Source organism: Xiphophorus couchianus, chromosome 22 (assembly GCF_001444195.1).
Source record: "Xiphophorus couchianus chromosome 22, X_couchianus-1.0, whole genome shotgun sequence".
NCBI lineage: Eukaryota > Metazoa > Chordata > Actinopteri > Cyprinodontiformes > Poeciliidae > Xiphophorus > Xiphophorus couchianus.
The window spans coordinates 21,409,718-21,428,795 of NC_040249.1; the positions used below are offsets into that span (position 1 = coordinate 21,409,718).

General features: G+C 37.7%; 2 protein-coding genes across 4 annotated transcripts in view; one reads left to right on the forward strand and one right to left on the reverse strand.

Moving 5' to 3' along the window:
* The window catches only part of stk32c (serine/threonine kinase 32C), a 101,511-nt gene extending 95,452 nt beyond the window's left edge, over nt 1–6,059 (reverse strand). For all 3 annotated transcript variants that reach the window (XR_003594054.1, XR_003594056.1, XM_028006416.1), the window contains exon 1: nt 5,570–6,059. Coding sequence is in view for 1 of the 3 variants with exons in the window: in XM_028006416.1 (XP_027862217.1) it covers nt 5,570–5,651 (82 nt within the window). In the remaining 2 variants the exon portion in view is untranslated. The remainder of the gene's footprint in view (nt 1–5,569) is intronic.
* Nucleotides 6,060–8,630: 2,571 nt separating this feature from the next.
* On the forward strand, nt 8,631–18,997 carry LOC114137457 (leucine-rich repeat-containing protein 27). Its single transcript, XM_028006054.1, has 10 exons — nt 8,631–9,124; nt 9,208–9,338; nt 10,818–10,876; nt 11,893–12,045; nt 13,829–13,991; nt 15,206–15,304; nt 15,439–15,499; nt 16,750–16,829; nt 18,536–18,665; nt 18,764–18,997. The coding sequence occupies exons 1-10, from the start codon at nt 8,867–8,869 to the stop codon at nt 18,863–18,865; spliced, it is 1,236 nt and encodes a 411-aa protein (XP_027861855.1). The 5' UTR covers nt 8,631–8,866; the 3' UTR covers nt 18,866–18,997.
* The last annotated feature ends 81 nt before the right edge of the window (nt 18,998–19,078 follow it).

The window sequence follows — 19,078 nt, forward strand, 5'->3', positions numbered from 1 at the left end:
GTCGACATTTGTCGATTCTTCACACTCTGCTGAGAACTGCTGTTTATTCACATCATGTGGGCTTATTTCAAATAAGGCAGGAGGAGAGTATTTCGTTGGTCATGAGTCTGGAGGATAATAGTAAAACTCAGCTGCCGGTCAGTCATATCACATAACCCCAGACGTTTATCACTTCCTCCACAGGTGGGATTCTGGTCACTAACAGGCAGGTCAGAGGTCAAAGTTAGGATATGAAAGATAACAACAGAATTCTGAAACATATTATTACTTACAGCTTTTTTACTTGAGTTAAAAGTTCATTTTGTTAATCTGACACGAGCATTTTGTTCTTGTCAGATGAACAAACTGGACCATAATCAGTTAGACAATAGCATAAGGACGGACGGACGGACGGACGGCAGAAAATTTGTAGATGGATGGTTGGATGAACAGAAATAGTTTTTCTGATCATGTGATCAAACCCTAATTTCCCAATCAGAGCTCCAATCTTCCAACTGGAATCTCTCCAATCATTAGAACCCAACAACATGGACCCAATCCAGCCCACAGCACCGTGGGTCCAAGTGAGCCTGGGATGGACGGCAGCCAAGACACAACCAGAACCTGGAGCTGGGTCGGTGCCGCCGCCTTTCCTCTACTAATCACCTCCATCAGCCAGGAGGAGGCAGGTGCCTGGCAGCTGACCCGGACATCAACCTGACCAAATATCACTGGGCCAAGAAGCCAGGCAGCCAGCCGGGTGGGGAAGCTGTTTCTAGGAGACATGACATCCAGCGTGGGTAAGTCGGCCCGGTTCGCTCCAGCTCTTATCAGCTCCAAGCAGCTCTTTGAACAGCAAGCGGGGTGAAAACAAAGCGAGGCGGTAAACCGTGCTCAAGGTGATCACTCTCACACACAGCCACTCAAAGAGTGGCTGAGCAGGGGACTGTTTTCATTGTTGCACACGCTGTAGACCCCATTCCAGCAGCATAATTACATCAAACGCACTTTTGCACCATGGAGCTGATCCAAGCTCAATCTGTATGCATAATGATAGTGATTAAAGCAACAGCAGTGATTAAGATAATAATGGAGCTTGTGATTCATGAGTGGCACCAGCCTGAGTAATGTTTGAAAATAAACCTAACCTCCTTGTTTCCTCGAGATTTCTGAGCTTTACATCATGTTATAATGTCATTCACTCGTCAAAAACATACCTGGTGTGCTGCTTTAATTCTTTCAGGCATGTTTGGGAAACCATTTAATCTCCGTGGGAACCGTTCAGGTGTGCAATACGCCTGGTTGGACTTAGCCCCGCCATGAAAGTGCAGCACTTCCTCAGAGCTGCAGTAATTAGCAAACACCTGGTGCTCAAGGTGATCGCCTTGATTATCTGAGCTAATTCTCAGTGAACCGCTGGTAGAAAAAAAAAAACGTTGCTAAAATGTTAATAGTGGTGCCATGTTGTGATTACTTCCTGAACGCGGGAGTTTCAGAAAGAGTAGGAGTTTTTAAAAAGACAGAAGCCCAATTTAAAGATATTAAATTACAAAGTGAATTTTCTTTTAAAGGGGTAGGTGTTATGTGTTATCTAGGCACAGAGTGCAATTTTATATCACAATCAAGTAACTATGTTAACTCTAGTTGTTGTAAAAAGGCTGTATATATTTAATACGACTTGAAAGAAATTTGACTTCATAATTTAATGCCTTGAAATTGGGCCTCTGTTTCTTTAAAAGCTCCCTCTGTTTCTGAAACTCCACCTTCAGGAAGTTATCATAACATGGATCCACTACAAACCCTTCAGCAACATTTTTACCTGCGATGTAATGAGAAGTAACTCCTATGATGAGCTCAGCAGATGTGCAGTTCCACCAGGTGTTTGCTAATTGCTGCTGGCTAGTCTGAAGGAACTGAGTGGGGAAGTCGCAGGGTAGGAGTGCTCTGTGAGGTGGAAGCTCTGAAGCTTCAAAACTGCAGCTTGAAGGCGGACCTAGGTCCTACCCGACGTTTTGGACAGATTTCTCAAACATGCATGAAAGGGGCGTGCCGTGGTGGCGTAGCAGTTAGCGCGACCCGTATTTGGAGGCCTTGAGTCCTCGACGCGGCCGTCGCGGGTTCGACTCCCGGACCCGACGACATTTGCCGCATGTCTTCCCCCCTCTCCTTCCCCGTTTCCTGTCAGCCCACTATCATATAAGGGACACTAGAGCCCACAAAAATACCCCCTGGAGGGGTAAAAAAAAAAAAAACATGCATGAAAGAATCAAGGCAACACTCCAGGTATGTTTTTGATTATGGAATAACATAACAACATGATGTAAAGCTCAAAAAAGTTGATTTTACATAATCTTGCCTCTTTAAGTCATATTTGATATATGCTGCATTTTTATAGAAATTGAAGTTACGTGATTTTGGTGTAAAATGGCACTATGTGATGGGAAAATACATAATGTTGCCCCTCTAATCATCCAGAATCAACGACACCATAAAGATCTCAGATTCAGCTTTGATCAGCTGCTGCATGGAGGAGAGCACTTAAAGCTGGAGGGCCACTCCTTCCTGCCTCCCCTCTCTGCTCTCTCTACGTCTACTTGCCTTGACAGCAGCCTGCCTGACCCGTGGAGCTGGACAATTTCCCTTCAAGGCCGCTGACAGAACTGCTGTAGACCTAATTGGGTTATCCTTGCACGAGGGTGCACAGAGACACAAACATATGACCGGATCCCTGCTGCTATACGACCTCATTTATCCGAGTTTTTGCCTCTGCAGCCATGGCTTTTCTTTTTTTGTTGTTCATCTCAGAGATAGAGCAAAGTTGAGCTTATTGGGTGCACAGCTGAGCCTGTCGCAACAAGAAATGAATCAATTAATCACACGGTAAATTAAAATGAGCTTGATAATTCACATTTTGATGATTCATATTTTTGTTTATAGACTTTATAATCCACTTTGTTTTTTGTTTCGGTTGGTTGTTATTATTTTAGATTGTTAAAATATCTTCCAGTTTCAGTGTTTGGGGTGCATTTTGATGCCCTTAATTAGGCATTACTTGAAAATGGTTTCAAACAACAATATTAACATTTATCACAATAATTAGTGGGGCAATTTATCATCCAGCAAAATTTGTATCAATACAGGCCTATTTGATGCCCAGTATGAAGTAGTTTGTGCTCTGTTTTTCTCTGCTTTTTTACAAAAGTCGTGCCTGGCGCTTTTGCCTGTTTTCCCTGTCTAAGCTGAATGATTATTGTTATATTTTAACATATATTATTGTTAAATTACAATATTGTCGTCTATTGTAATCCTTTCTGGGACAATATAACTCTGTTACCTTCTGCTAGGTCTGGACGATTATTAACCAATCAATGTTTCTTTTTTGTTATTTTTGTTTTTGAAGAGTTGATTTTTGGAAAATCTGGATTTTTTTTCACCAATGCTTTCCTTGTGTTTCCAAAGTTAAGAGTGTTGTCAGCCCACCCAGAGCCGCCATCTTGTTTTCCAAAGTCTTGGACTTTGAATTCCAGTAGACACCGAGTAGGGATGATTGAAATAAAAGCAAGTTTTGGAAAATATTTACTGTCATTCATCATTTTTTACAAGAAATTTTTGGATTTTATTTTTTAAGCCATATTGCCCAGGTCTACCTTTTATTGTTATGAAAATGTAGTAAATATAAAACATACAGTAGCTTAAAACAAATTTGACTTAGCACCATTGCCATATCTGACGCCTTGAATTTGGCCTTTGTCTCTTTAAGAAGCGCCTCCTCTTTCCAAAACCATGCACAACAATGCCATTTACAATCATTCTTAAGAGCGTTGTAGATCATATGATGAGCTCAGCAGACATGCAGCAGTTCCACCAGGTGTTTGCTAACTGCTGCTGCCACTAGTCTGGAGGAGCTGAGTGGGAGACGGATGATGCTCTGTGCGGCAGAAACTCCAAGGTGGAGCTTTGTGAGACGAAACATTATGGTTGCCACCAGACATTAAATGGTTTCTCAAACATTCATAAAAGAATCAAAACAACACTCCAGAGAATAGCATTATAACATGATTTGAAGCTAAAAACAAAAGCCAGTTTTACGTTATACCACATTGGACCATTTTAAAGATGCCCTGATCTGCCTTTACTGGCCAACAAATAAATTAGAGGCTTCTTTAAGTACCAATCTGATTTGTGCAAATATTGGTTTTATTTTACAATTAAATGCAACAAATGTTGACTATTAACTGAAGAAATTGTCCAACATGTTGCTTGACAGAGGTAGTAGTTTGGAGTCTAGGTAGCAAAGCATTAATCTTTAAAATAAATTTAAAATAAGTTTTATTAACTTTTCATTATTTTTTTAAAGCAAGAGATGTATTGATTTGGCTTTTATTGAACTGAAACCAATTTCCAGTTATCTCTTGAGGATTTCTATAACACAAACAAACTTAAAAGCCAACATTTTTGACTCCAAAAAAGTAAAGATAAAAAAAATGTACTGCTGGTGGTTTGGTCGAGGTACATTGGAAATTAAAATGAAAATGTATTTGGGAGGGACAATGCTCACCAATTAACATTTCTGTAAATGCTCTAGAATTAGCCAAGTTATTTTTCATCAGTCATCTCTGGACAATGAGAGATTTGTCTTGTTAAAACAAACAGAGGTTATATAAAAGAAGGTTAAAATTACACACAAATACTATAAATCCAATCAGGATAAACAGTAAATACAAAACAAAGAAACAACAACATAATTATCGAGCGAATTTTGGATTTATACTTGAACTTCTTAGAGTTAAATAGTGACATAAGCTTGGATGCATAAGACAGGTTCATGTAATTTCCTCCTTTTCCAATGGCTTCTGTCTCCCTCCATCTCTTAGCACTTTTATTCTTTCCAAATCAGAATTGTTCACTATTTGAATCTGCAGGTCAGACCACAGAGAAAAACAGAAATCGGTGCCGGAAACAAAAAGCCTGATTGGTGCATCTTTAAGTTAGGTCAGGGATTCTGGTGCTGCTCATTTAAAAACGCCAATCCAACCTCTGCTGATTAAAATCTCAGATTATTTTTATGCTATTTGTTGTGATGTATGTAACAGGTTAATCTTGTGACTGAGATTAATCATGTACAAATAAAGGATTATTAATAATAATAATAATTACCTTTGTTGGTTAAAAGAAGCACTTAGATCTTGGTACATGTTTACCATTTCATGCTCATACACTCAAACCGCTGTTTTACTTAATTTTATCCAACATCAGGAGTCTTATTCTGGCCTAATTGATTTGCTTAGTGTCTTCTGTGATTGGAAAAGCTGCATGAGAACGACGCTTTAAGAAACTTTCTATTCTCACAAAGTGATCAAACTAGAAAAGTAATGTTACTTCCCGTCTAAAATGGGTTATATAACTGGTAGGAATATAAAAGGAAGCAGGACAACAATTTTACCAAGACACAGAAAAAAGTCCAACAGCAAATGTGCTCAGTTTTTAACACTTACTCACAGCGCAGTTTGGGCTTTAAATGCATTTTTCAGTTAATTATGTAAATGACTCCTTCAACTTAATCAATGTTTTGACTTTCCCCAGCGCTTACCATCTTCCTTCTCGTCGAACACTGGTCTCTTTGAAGAACTGTTGGCTCCCATCCTCTTCTTCCACTTGCCCCAGTGAAACATTGATGCTCAGATTGCATTCCTCGCCTCTTGGAGAGAAACTACAGCTCAGCGTTGGACACCCTCCTCCTTAAAAAACAGGCAGCCGCGCATTTCACCAGACTCCGTTTGGTTTGGGGGATGTTTTCTTTTTATCTGTCCGTGTTCCCCTGTTTTTTCAGCCGATAATCTGAAGCAGCGCGAGTAAATGAGGATGAGGATGGTGAAAGTGATTTCGGATGAGATGACGGGAAGTGAAGCGAGCGGGTTTTGTGGATGTGTTGGGATCTGACAGTGTTCTGTAAGTTGGAGCTGGATGTTCAAACAGTGACTCGATGTTTGTAGCGCTCAGCTGTCTTCCGCAGACAGACCAATACGCTTCCAGCTCATCGTTGCTGCCGCGAGTGGAAGCTGCGTTAAGCTGCAAATAAAGACCGGAAGCAGAGACAATTTGCTTAAGAAAATAAAAGTCGCTGCGACAGGGACGCTTTTAGACATTTTTACTTGGAAAACAACGCTTATAAAGATAGATTATTGTGTATATTTACAAGGAAATAAACAAAGTGCCTTTTGTTACGGTTTATTACTATATAATTTTTTATATCTAATTTAGTATGATTATTTCTAGGACAGGTATTGTAGTAGCAATATCATTCAAATATTACTATTATTTTATTTATTTTAAAGTGTTGCGCTCATCACTGAAATTTCATTACAATGATTATTATGATTGATATTATTGCTACTACTGCTATAATTTTGTATAATTGTATTACATTCAAATTTCAATAAATTTTGCTATAATTATATTTTTTGTTAACTATTTTTATTTTATTAATATCCATTTATTGTTAGTGGAGGGCAACTTCAAAACTACAATTTGATTGCATTGCACTTACCATTGTTGATATCATTGTTAATATAATATTGGCTTTATTTAAAAAGGTTTTTTTCCTTCTTTTGGAACAAATATAACTTGTTTTTAAGCTTATTTATTTGATGGTGTTGAACTTATTTAAAACGTAAGCACACATTCTTTTCATTAGTTTATTTATTTTTAGCATAGCTTTAGTATATTGTTTATTTATTTAAACGGTTTAAATTTTTCATTATTTACAATTTCAATGTATTGCACTTGTCATTATTATTATTATTATTATTATTATTATTATTATTGTTATTATTAACTTTGTGAGCAACCAAGTCCTTTATTTAAAGATAACCGGAAGTTACATGTTACTATTCTGGTTACCTTGACCATCATTTGCCACTGCTGGTTTAGTTACCGGGTGTGCACCATTCACACGCCAGAGTGCTACTCTAGGCAGATTCAGCTCCAACAAAAGGGGACGCCCACTTAATAAAGACATTCATTGTCGTTATTATTATTATTACCAAAATCTAATTCAGATAAGTGGTTTGGCATAATTTCAAAAGCCACATTTGATACATTTAATGAATCACAGTTAAGTTGGTTAGTTTTGATTTATAGATTTTGTACATTTTTGTCCCATTGATCATTAGTTCAGATACAATAGTGAATATATATTACTTTGCATAAAACGAATAATTTTAATTAGTTTATGATCAAATTTGGTGTTTCTTATATTTAGAAAATCCAGTTTGTTTGTTTGTTTTTTCTTTCAAATGCAAACCTGCCACTCACAATATGGTGGACTGGTTAATATTTCATTTCTATTAACGGAGTCAAATCATGGTTTGTTCTTTTGTTCCCACTGTCCCTGATCTCAGCCTCTCAAGTTAAGCTCCTTCCATGCCGGACTGTTGCTATTTACGGCAGTTTATTCCACCGGCTGACTGTGAAGGAATGCACCCATGAGAAGTCGGTGTGCCTGCCACACGTAGCACATAAAACGACCCTCTGTTTAAAGCCGTGTGTAGCCTCTGTATCCCTAGGAAAAAAGACAGAGTGCAGAGGTTGGCTTTACCGCGATGTAAGGTGTTAAACTGCTGCTGGCCTTCATCAGAGCAGTGAATTAATATTTGACAATCCGATTAGAATATGGATGGGTGGAGCCGGAGTACTGAAAAAAAGACCAGAAGGTTATTAATTTAGACTTTGGGTTTATTTGTTGATGTTGTTGCTCTCCTAATAATGTCACATTCCATTTTAGAGGACATTTGAACTGCATAAGTTTTATTTTTTTCTATTTATTCAAACTATAATGTGGTAACCTGGGGGATTTAAATGGGGTTTTCATTTAGAAATGTCGATTGGAACCTTCAAGAACTAAAAGTGCAGTAGTTAAATATGTGATCATTTAAATACAGTTGTTAAGCAGTATAAATGTAGCAGTAGCAAATTAATATTAATACAAATTATTAAATAAATAAATACGAGTAGAACAATTAACATTTCAATTGCAGGATTTCCCCAGTGTACTGTAAGCCTGGCAGGCCACCAGGCTTTACTTGCGCACCCAACAGGCTAAGCATTATTTATTTATTTTAGTTTTTTTTTTAAATGATTGCTTTTTTTCAAAGGCTTTATAGTTGGTGTTTAGGTATTAATCTTCCAGTCTTCCAAGAACATGTAATTATTAAGTGATATTTCCAAATTTCCTGTCAACTTTAAACATTTTTTAACCCAAAAACAATGAGGATCAGAAAAGGTTACTTTCTTCTTGAATGTAACCTTTCAGCAAGATATAGGAGCTTATTTTATGCAAGTAAATCCTTAATATTGATGAAAAAGTACTATTTCCATTGACAGATTATTTCACTTATTTTACAAGTCAAAACTGCCAATGGAAGATTTACTTCTTTACCAATTTTAAGAAATTGTTTACTTAAAACAAGCTCTTACAGTTTGCTGAAAGGTTATTTGTAAGTTAATTTTGTCTTATTTCAAGTGTATTAAGATATATGCGTTAGAAACTAGACCAAAAATACTTGGTAAGATGTTATGTTTTCGCGGTATTTTATTTGGCCCTGTTGGCCCTCCATAGAACTCACAGTGGCTGCCGTTGTTGTTGCTCTTGTTGCTATGGTTACAGTTTGAATCTTTGGGAGACGCCGTCAAAAGTTAGCTTACTTTTAAAATGCGTACAAAACGTTTTGGTTTAAAAGTATTTAGAGTTTTTTTTTTTAATGTCGTTGGAGTCCAGTAACTGGGAAAGCAGGGACGCTTTCTGACATTTATTCAGCCGGTAGTTGTCCAGTTTTAGCTAAAGAGGAAACAGTTAGCTTCTTACGTAAAATCACTACTCATGGGTTAAATGCCGCAAGAAAAAATGATGTTCGAAACCGGGTTGGTCCAGAATGACCTCAACTGGACTTCTTCAATGGGTGTCTTTGACAAAGACACACAGGGACGCTTTGTCTTCGGAGACACTGAGGTGAACTTAGAGAGGAAATTCAGCCTGCCTGAGAAGACCGAGCCAGAGGATGAGCCCACTCCCACAGACGCGCTCTGCCTGAAGGGATCTAATCTCACTCATGTTCCTGACAGTGTGCTGAATAACAGCCTGCTCACGGTCAGTCCAGTACACAGCAGCAGCAGGTGCATGCTCGGCTTCACGTTGTCTCTTTATTAAACAGGATTCCCGTTGTTCCTCAGCGTCTCTGCCTGCAAGAAAACCTGATTTCCAGCATTTCTGGATCATTGTTCTCCAGTTTGCCCCAACTGGAGTGGCTGGACCTCAGAAAGAACCTCATTACGTCCCTTCCTGCTGAAATTGGCTCACACAGGTCAGGTCCTATTGCATTTACTGTATTTAAATAGGCCAATCTTTTGCAAAAGTGTCAATGCACTGCACTACATCTGGTCGCCTTATAACCCTTGCCCATCAGAAAGTAAGTTAGTTCTCCCATTTATCAATAGAGAAGCTCTACATTTCTATTGTGTAGGTTGGGGATCACAATTAAAATCAAAGTTTTTCTTTTTAGAAATCACTGCATTTCTATGTTGTTTAATCCACAGGCTTTTCAGCTTGCAACCTCACCAAAATAGAGCCACAACCGGTGACTCCCATAATACATATAAAATTATTTCAGAAATACATAGAGCGACATAATTATATGCATCCTTAAAGTGGCATTTTATTATTGAATTTCATATTTAAAAGGTTTAATTTACTACCATATGTTCCAGAGTGCCTTTAGTCAGAGGCTTCTTCAAATTTGCCGTAATACAGACAGCTACAGCTCTTTGAATTAATATGAGTTACTAAAACATTTAATTTTCCTTTGGGATCAATAAAGTATTTTTGCATGAATTGAACTGAATAAGTCGCACCGGACTATTTGTCGCATTTATTTAGAAATTTTCAAACGTCAGGTCGTCCATCTTGCTGATATGATTTGGTGATCTGTGAAGTTGTATTAAGTCAATTAAAGCACATTGGCAGTACAACAAGGCAGTACAAAGTGGTTTAAACTATTAAAACATAATACAGAAAAAAGCAATAAACATTACATATTGACAAATCCCATCATCAAGAAGACATGCATCAAATATGTTGATCAGTGTTCCATTTATTATTAATAAAAGGCAACTCTAAACAGCTGAGTTTTAGCCTAAATTTAAATTAACTCAGTGTTACATTGTTTTGCTATTGTTTGGAAGTTTGTTCCAGATTAGAATAACATAAAAATGAATACGTCTTCTCCATGTTTGGTTCTGGTTCTGGTGCAGAGTAGATCAGAACCAGAAGACCTGAGTGTTTGAAACAACAACTTTAAACTGGAGTGATGAGCTCTATCTTCCTGGTTTTAGTCAGAATGCCAGCAGCAGCATTCTGGATCAGCTGCAGTTGGAGGATTGATTTTGTTATTCAGACCTATAAAAACAGTATAAATGGATGAATTTCTCTTTTTGCATAGAATTGTGGGGTCATAAGTCATAAGAAAATGTTCTTCAGGTGATAAAAGGCTGACTTTGTAACTATCTTTATGTGTTTTTGAAGGTTGATGTCTGAGTCTGTCACCACACCCAGATTTCAGACCTAATCACTAATTTCTAGCTGTAATTACTGAAGTTGTGTGCTGATTCTAGATTGTTCCTCTTGAGATCCAAACATAATTACTTACAGCTTGACAATTATTTTTGACACCAGCTATGTAGTGAAGTTTGATTAAAAAATAAACTCAAATGAACGTCACTATGTTGTGTAGAGGAGAGTCATTGTGCTTTCAGCCATCCCATAAACTGTCATTCTGATCATGCAGGTGTCTAACACATCTTCTACTTGAGGCCAATCCCATCATGGAGCTTCCAGCAGAACTCGGTGAGCTCAGTTCACTCACATGAATTAGTGAGCAATGTTTCAGTCTTTGAGACGCAAGGTTTCTTCTTCGTTTCATCACTGGCTCTAGTCTCAAACACACCAGTCACATTCAGTAAACAGATAGTGGCAACAGGAAAAATAACAAAAGATTAAAATGAGGAATGTTGAGCATCTTTTGAAGTTATACTTTGGTATCACTTATACAGATAAGGAAATACTTAATGGTTTAACACATGAGCATCACGTTATCATCAGTAGCAGGACTGAAACGATTGACCAAGTGAAAAACACACAGACTGATCTGCTCATGTCAGATCTTGATAACTCCAAGAAGCTTTTATTTCTCATTAAAATAACTTTTTCTCATAAAATTAAATAATTTTTCTGGTAAATTTGTGTCTTTATTCTGCTGATACAATAATGTTATTTTTGTAGTTAAACAAGAAATTTCTATAGCTTGGCCCTGCTTCTCCGTTGTACAACTCAGAAAAGGGATGACTGAAATGAAAGCCATATTTGGAATATATATATATATTTGGTAATTTCTTTTTTAGAAAAAGAAATCAATTAAAATCACAAATCGAATCTGGTATGAAAAATAAATGAGATTTTGATTTTAATCCATATGCAGATTGAAAAAGCCACTTTTTGAAAAATATATTTTGTTTATTAGTCCTTTTTCAGAGAAAAAATAAAAAATTTGACTTAAAACAGAAAAAAATTGTTTTGTTTTTAAGCTATACTAAGAATTTAAAACAAATTCTTAGTATTTTCAAACCATATAAAGATAAATAAAAATATAAATAAAAGCCTTTTTTCAAAAGTATTTCCTGTTTGTAAGTTATTTTTCAGATAAAAAACAAATTGAGTAAAATAAAACCTGACAAGAAACCCTTGGATCTGATCTGAAAACATTTTTAGATTTTATTTTTAAGCCGTGTCGTCCAGCTCTAACACCTGTCTTGTTATACCACTGAAAGTTGCTACAGCAAACATCCTTTCCCTTTGTTTTGTAGGCAATGTCATTACACTGAGAGGCCTGAGCCTTAGGGACTGCCCCATTCATTTTCCTCCAAAAGAGGTTTTGCAGCAGGGATGCTATGCCATCTTGCAGCACCTGAGGACCGTTCTGGCAGAGAGGGAAGTCAGCGAGAGGAGGAGCCTTGCAGGTGAATCAAAGGCACCTTAAAGGCCCTCATTCTTCCTAACCATCTGCTCTTTGTCAAAGATAGGACGACTGGAAACAAAAATAGCTCCTTGCCCTGATACCACTTCGCTGGCGTGACTTGTGTTCCCTTGGAGACAGCTCATGCCACTTGCCTCACTCCCTCTCCTATTTTTTTTTTGTTCTCCTCACTGCTCCAGCTTCCAGCTTTGTAATATTTTTAGCCGGGTGGAAAATGATCGATTACCAGTGGGCTCTAAACAGGAGCTCTCTGCTGTCTGGAGGTAATCACCGTCAGAAGCCCTAGACAGCCCTCCACAGGAGATGCAGCTGATGCACAGTGAGCAAAGCCAGAGTCCTGATCTGATCATTCCTCTCCCCGTTTACAAGGTTATTAACGGAGGCAGAGCTCCGGTCTTCAGAGAGAAAGCTCTTTTTATTAATTGTTGCATCCTCACAGTGTCGGTCTATAAACATTGCAGCTTTTATTTACACACTCTTCAACCTTTTTTTGGTGTCACAAACCCCGTTTCGGTGATTTAAAGAAGCATTTATTCAATATAGGAATGCAAGTTATCATTAACGAGTTAATCTAAAGTAATTGGATATTATCAAAGACTGATGAGCGGCCATTTTCTTCTTCTTGTGTCAATAACCTTTCCATAACAAAATCTTATATTTATCATAATATGCTGAATTTAAAAAGAAAATTCTCCAAGGAGTCCTACATCAGGTCTGTGAGACTATTTGTGGAAAACAACTGAGAAATCAAAATTAAAGCCCAAGTCTTTCACAGCAGAAGAAGAAGGAGAAGCACAAAGTATCATTGGATATGAGTGTGAAAGCTGTGTTAGATGCATTTTGTATGTGCAAAGTAGGTGAGCTATGACTTAAATAATACCAGCTTGTGAAAATCTGCCTTTGGGAAAATGCTTAAAAGTAGATATTAGCATAAAAAAGGTGCTGTAAATGTAAATACCGTAGTTACTGCGGCACATGTTCACGTTGCCATAGAACAACCATTGGAATTTACACACATAAAATCAAGCATAACTTGATTTTATGTTATCAAAGCTCACTTATTGAGCTTTGATTTGACTATCAATAGGTGTCGTTATGACAAAAAAGGAATGTTTACAACCAGTTTACTTCATACAGACGAACATGTGAAAGTTGCTGTCGGTTACAGTTTCATTCAACTGGACATGAGGTCGGATGCATGCCTTGATCCATCTCTGGCATTATTCCAGACTCTGTTTGGGTTTTGAAAATGTAATAAATTGTATTCCGCCCTCTACACGCTCTGGGTAACGCCTGTCGGGATTGCATGTTTGCCACTGACAATGTTGGACCATGATTTCTTGTTATTTTCCTTGAAACCTCAATGACTGCAGTGTGTTAGCAATGTTAACGGAAGTTCAGTTCCTCCAGGTAAGGGCCGTGTACTTCCAGACAAATTGCGACCACCAATTGGTCATATGTTGATAAACCCTCTAGAAAGATGGACGGGTGGGGTCATGCATCAGCTGGCCCCGCTTCAGGATGGCCAGCGGGGCCCTCTGCTGGATGGAGGCCAAACTACAACAATAGAAGAAGGTCTATACAGTTTTTAGTTAATCGATTGGAACTAATTTTAATCTAATAAACCATTAATTGTCTGCAACCCTAATTCAGTATAACCTGCCTGTTGTGTTGTTCCCTGCTGTCACTAGAAGTGTTTTGAACTGTTGCAGCCATCTTGTGCTCCGAGAACACACTCATAGCCGCCATGTTTGTTTCTTTGCCAGCTGAGAACCAGCTCCAGCTGGTGAAGCCGCTGGATTCCAGCATGGAGGGATCAGCAGACGAGGACGGGCTGCTGAGGTTCAGGGAGCTCAAAAACGAGTTGATGTTGCTGGAAAAAGCAGAGATATCTTTGATACCATCTCTGCTTTGTCCTTTGGCCAAAAGGTGTGTTGAAGTGTACGAATGGGGTCAGATAGGAAGTAAATGGACATTCAGTATGTCACACATGTATTTATACCCCATAAACGTATTATAATGTCATATTTCATCAATGGGGTAAACCCGGTTATGTCTTTTTTATTTTTTATGCAGTCACAGCATGGAGCATCTTAAGGTTATGTCCAGGTTAAGTTGACTTACTGGGTCTCAATGATGGTCCATCTTTGGGTTTTGGATTATTTCTGCTGTGCAACAATACTATGAGGTGCTTTATTCTGCAGATAGAAAGACAAATCTTTCTATCTGAAAGAAATATTCTTTCTATCTATCTCTGCAGAAAAGATTGTAAGATTTTAGACCAACTGTGTCCACACCTATTGCTCTAAGAGTCAAAAGTAGCAAATTTAAACTATTGGTGGGCCACAAGATTTGTTAAATTGAAAGTACAAAAAAAAAGATTTCTTTACCTGCGGAACAATAAACTATTTTTATAAAATCTGTATAACACTAAGGATCCAAAACATTAAAAGTGCTCTTGAATTGTTGCCTTGTTAAAAGAAAAACAGACAATTTCCCAATTTTTAGGGTCATCAATTTTCTATTTTGTTTGCCAAATTTGAACAATTCTTGAGTTGTGGTCTAAGGCCAAACAAAAATGGACACTCCTGTTTTAGAGAAATATCTACAAAGTTTTGCACACATTTGAAGTGAAAACATAGCTAGTAAGAGATATATGAATAGAACATTAACTACAACAAAAGCAAAACGTTTACAGACATAAAAGTGATCTTCAAAATCGTAGCAAATCTACAACAGAATGGCTGAGGAAAAAAAGAATCAAGGTTTTGAAATCCCCCAAATCACCCAGATTGAAATGCTTAAGCTAAAAGGAGACATCTTGTTCCAGCTTTTTTGTGTTCAGCAGGTCCTCAAGTCCACATATTCAGCAAATAGCCAGAAATCATTTAAACTTTCCACGTACTTACCTTCTAACACAGCACTTGTATTATTTGTTATGCAGTCACAGCATGGAACATCTGAATCTGTTGTTACTGCAGAAAACTGTAATTCTGAAGGAATGCATGTGGGAAGGAGATACCTAGCCGCTTCTTTTCAGTGACATTCTCTGCAGAATGTCAAGTAGAAATAATGCTGTTTTCTCACCTGAAGAGGCTTTGAAGAGTGATGGGAAGTAAAAGTATTTTGTTTTGTTTTTTCAGGAAAGCTTCTTCTACCAAGGCCGTTCCCGAGCTTCATGTTTCCGGCTCTAAGTATGGGAAGAAGGCAGAAGAAGCTGCGCGGAGAGAGAAGGAGAAAAGGTGGGCTGATTTTTAGCTCCTGCTCACTCACATGTCCTTTAGACATTATATTTTAACTTTTACATTTCACAGAGAAACCATTTAACTTGAGTAAAATCATTAAAATATTGCTTTTTTCTGTGACTCTGCTGCAGAGAAGCTTCTCTAAAGGTCCGTAAACAAGCCAAAGGAAAAGCAATACAGAAAAAGAGACAGGTATATGTGGGACACAGCTACTCTATTTTCACTTGGTAACCACCAGGGGGCGCTGGTCGTCCATCTATATCACAGGGAATGTTTAAAGCAGTAAGCCAACTAGAATCTATGCAGACACAGCAAGGATGCAGAGACATTCTAGCAGTTAAAAGAGATTTTTTCTTACATTTTTAAATTTTAATATCAGACAAAGATAATCTCTGTAAATACAAAATGCAATTTTCAAAAGATGATTTCCTCTATTAAGGGAAAGGAACAACCTCTCCCTCTGTGAAAAAAGAGGTACCCCCCTAAAGTAGGGCTGGCCGATTAATCAAACGTTCAGTTTTTGAAGATTTAATTTTTGGAAAATCTGGATTTTTTTCTCACCAATGTACCCTTTTGGTTTCTATAGTTCAGAGTGAAGTTAGCCAGGAACTACCCTGTTGTTGTCACAAACTAGAGAGCAGAATTCATGCTTCTATAGGCTACTTCTAAGTTTTCCTGGTCTGGAAAAAGCAAAGTAGCACTACAATATCACACTATTACCACCATGTTTTAACATTTTGGAATTTAAAACCATTTTTAGATTCTGTTCTGGGTCATTTTCTGACTGCCTGGATGAATTGTTGATGCAGTTTTGGAATAATTTAGACTCTTCTATAACTAAACTGTATTTTCAGACTCAAGTATCTCCACAGCCACTGTAACACAGACAGCTACAGGAGACCCTGTAATCTTTGGTAATCCTTTCTAAACTGATATATGTCTGTGAATTTCTGCAGATTTGGGCATGATGAGATCTTTGGACCTACTTCATGTTGTCAGACAGGTTCTGTTAGAGTAATTTTCTTATCCTAAAGGACTGGATTTAACTTAGAAAATTGAAGTTGGTCTTCAAAAAAAGCAGAAAACTGCACCTTGTATTTGCTCAGGTGTGATAGCAAAATGCATTTGATGAGAAACCTATAAACTTGAAGAAAGAAATCAGTAAGAGGGTGTAGCCTTTTCACAACACTGTAGTTGGATGGTTTTCAACCATATTTCAGTGCTCACTGCAGAAAATTAACTCTTCTTATTTGGCAAATATTCAAACACACCTAAAAAAATTGAGAATTAAAAAGACAGAAATTAATTTGGATTATTTATCGCAGTAAGTTTGTCATGTTGTTGCTTTCAGGCTGCAACTTTGCAGGGTGTCCTGCAATAGCTCTTTTATGCGATCAAAATAATGTGCTGTGAGACACAAAGAGCTTCTTGCTATCTTACAGGAAGTGGATTCAAACTGGCATCTAGGGGGACCTTCACAGGAGCCGATGTTGTGCATGTCCACAGAGAGGGAAGAGGACAGGTAAAGTGGAGAAAAGTAGCACAGATCCCTAAGAGATACAGAGATATTAGGGTAGGAGCCAGGAGTGTGGGTTAGTATTAAATCAGAATGTTCTTCAGGAAGTCATAATTTAGTGTCACTGTGCTGATCACTGTACTGCACATGTTTTAGGACATTAGGACTCTTCATAAAGAAGTTGTTCATTGGTTAGAATTGTTGAAAAATAATACTGTACCAAACAGGATTTGTTTCAGAAAAGTTATCATCCAAATGTGTCCCTGGGTGTTGTTTTAGGCAAACCCATAGGGGGCAGTGTGGTGCAAAGCTAAAACCTCCGTCAGCCAATCAGATTGCTTCAAAACAACCACGACTTCCTGTTAGGAATTAAACATGGCGCCAGGAAATTCATTTGTGCGGACAGATACACAGATTGAACTGCTTTTATAATGTGTTACAATATATAGAAAATTAAAACACAATATGATTTTGATTGGAAATCATGTCAAAGCAAGCAAGTGGATTTATTGCAAACACAAATACAGAGTTTTCTCAAATCTCCACTTTGGTCGGAGTTTTTATAAATAATTGGTTTTATATTAGTTTATTCCAAATATAGTCATAATTCAGATACTATATATTTGGATAATGATGTGTTTGAAAAGATGGTAGGCAGAAATATAAACTTATTTGATGCTGCACCCTTTCTTTTATGTATTACTTTACACATTATTCTGTATTTCATGTATTTAGAGAAACAAAAACAAAAAAATGAAATAAAACAAACAATAAAAAACAACAATTTCTTCCACAAGAGAGAGATGACACACCAAAGCCGTTTCTGTCAAACATATACCTTATTTTTCGGACTATAAGCCGCTACTTTTTTCCTACCCTTTGAATCAGGCGGCTTATATTCCGGTGCGGCTTTTCTGTGGATTTTTCTTCAACCACCAGGGGGCTCTTTAGCAATAAGTGAATCATTGGAAGTCAAAATTGGAAATCAAAGAAAGTGCTAATTTTCATTTAGAACAAGCACATGCTAGCAGCAGGCACGACGGAGAAATTTCTTCAAACTGATATGATGCAGCTTTTAAGTTGAGGGCTATCGATCTGGCAGTACGAAAGCTTGGCGTGAACGAAACCATTGTTCGGCTTTGGAGACGGAGGGCAGCGTCCTTAATAAATCCAGCAGATTTATTAGAACGCTGCCCTCTGCTGCAGAAAACCGAGAGCGGCAGAGATACCAGCGGCTTACAGCCCGGTGTGGCTTATATATGTACGTTTCCAGTTTTTTTTTTTGTTTTGTTTTTTTTTTTATTATTATTATTTGTAGGTGCGGCTTATAATATGGTGAGCTCTATAGTCCGGAAAATACAGTATCCACCAAAAACAGCCTCTACAATCAACACCCATTCATCCTCCATCATATTAACCATTTAAAATGGCTTTACTATATCTTATTGTAAATTGAGTTAAATTTTTTACATTGTTTTTAGTGATATTAAGCAGAGTTTTCATGTGGATGAAATGCCATAATGCTTAAAAATGCATTTGTTTTCCCAGATACTTGTGGACTAGGCCTACTTCTCTGAAAATCGGCTGTTTTTTCCTGTTTTCTGTGAAAGAATCAGTCACAGTTTCACTCTGCTGTTCTCCACCTATAGTGCAAAACCTCTGAAGCATTAAAATACTCTCTTCTGATGACCAGTTTTGACCTTTCTTGCCAGCTCTTTCAGATCAGCTCGGGAGCTGGAGCGAAACATCCGTACTCGTGTTAAGAGGCTGCAGGAGAGACACAAGAGCACCAGGAGCACTGTGAACCAGGAGATGTTGGTGAGCACCGAGGATGTGGCAGAGGTCAGCACCGAGAATCTACAGAAACCCATCTGTGTTGAACTCAGATGTCATTGATTTCATCTTTTTTTTAAAACCTTTTTTCCCCGTCTGACCAACAGATCAGGAGGTTACAAGCACGACTTCTTGAAAGGAAAGGTCAACGAAGGAATTTTGAAAACCCTTTCAGTCTAAACTCCTGGCCAAGATTCCTCTTCAAGTGACTCGGACCGCTGACCGTTTACACCATGTTTGGAGTTTTAGGAATCAAAACATCCTCCAGATGACTTAAAAAGATATTTCCATCATTAGTGGCCAAAATGCAGACATTTCAAAAATAAACATATGAAGTCTAATTGTTTTTATACTGGATATTTGCAACACAACTGCTCCATTTTACACTTTAGGCATGGTTAACATTAACAAATCTGTTCGAA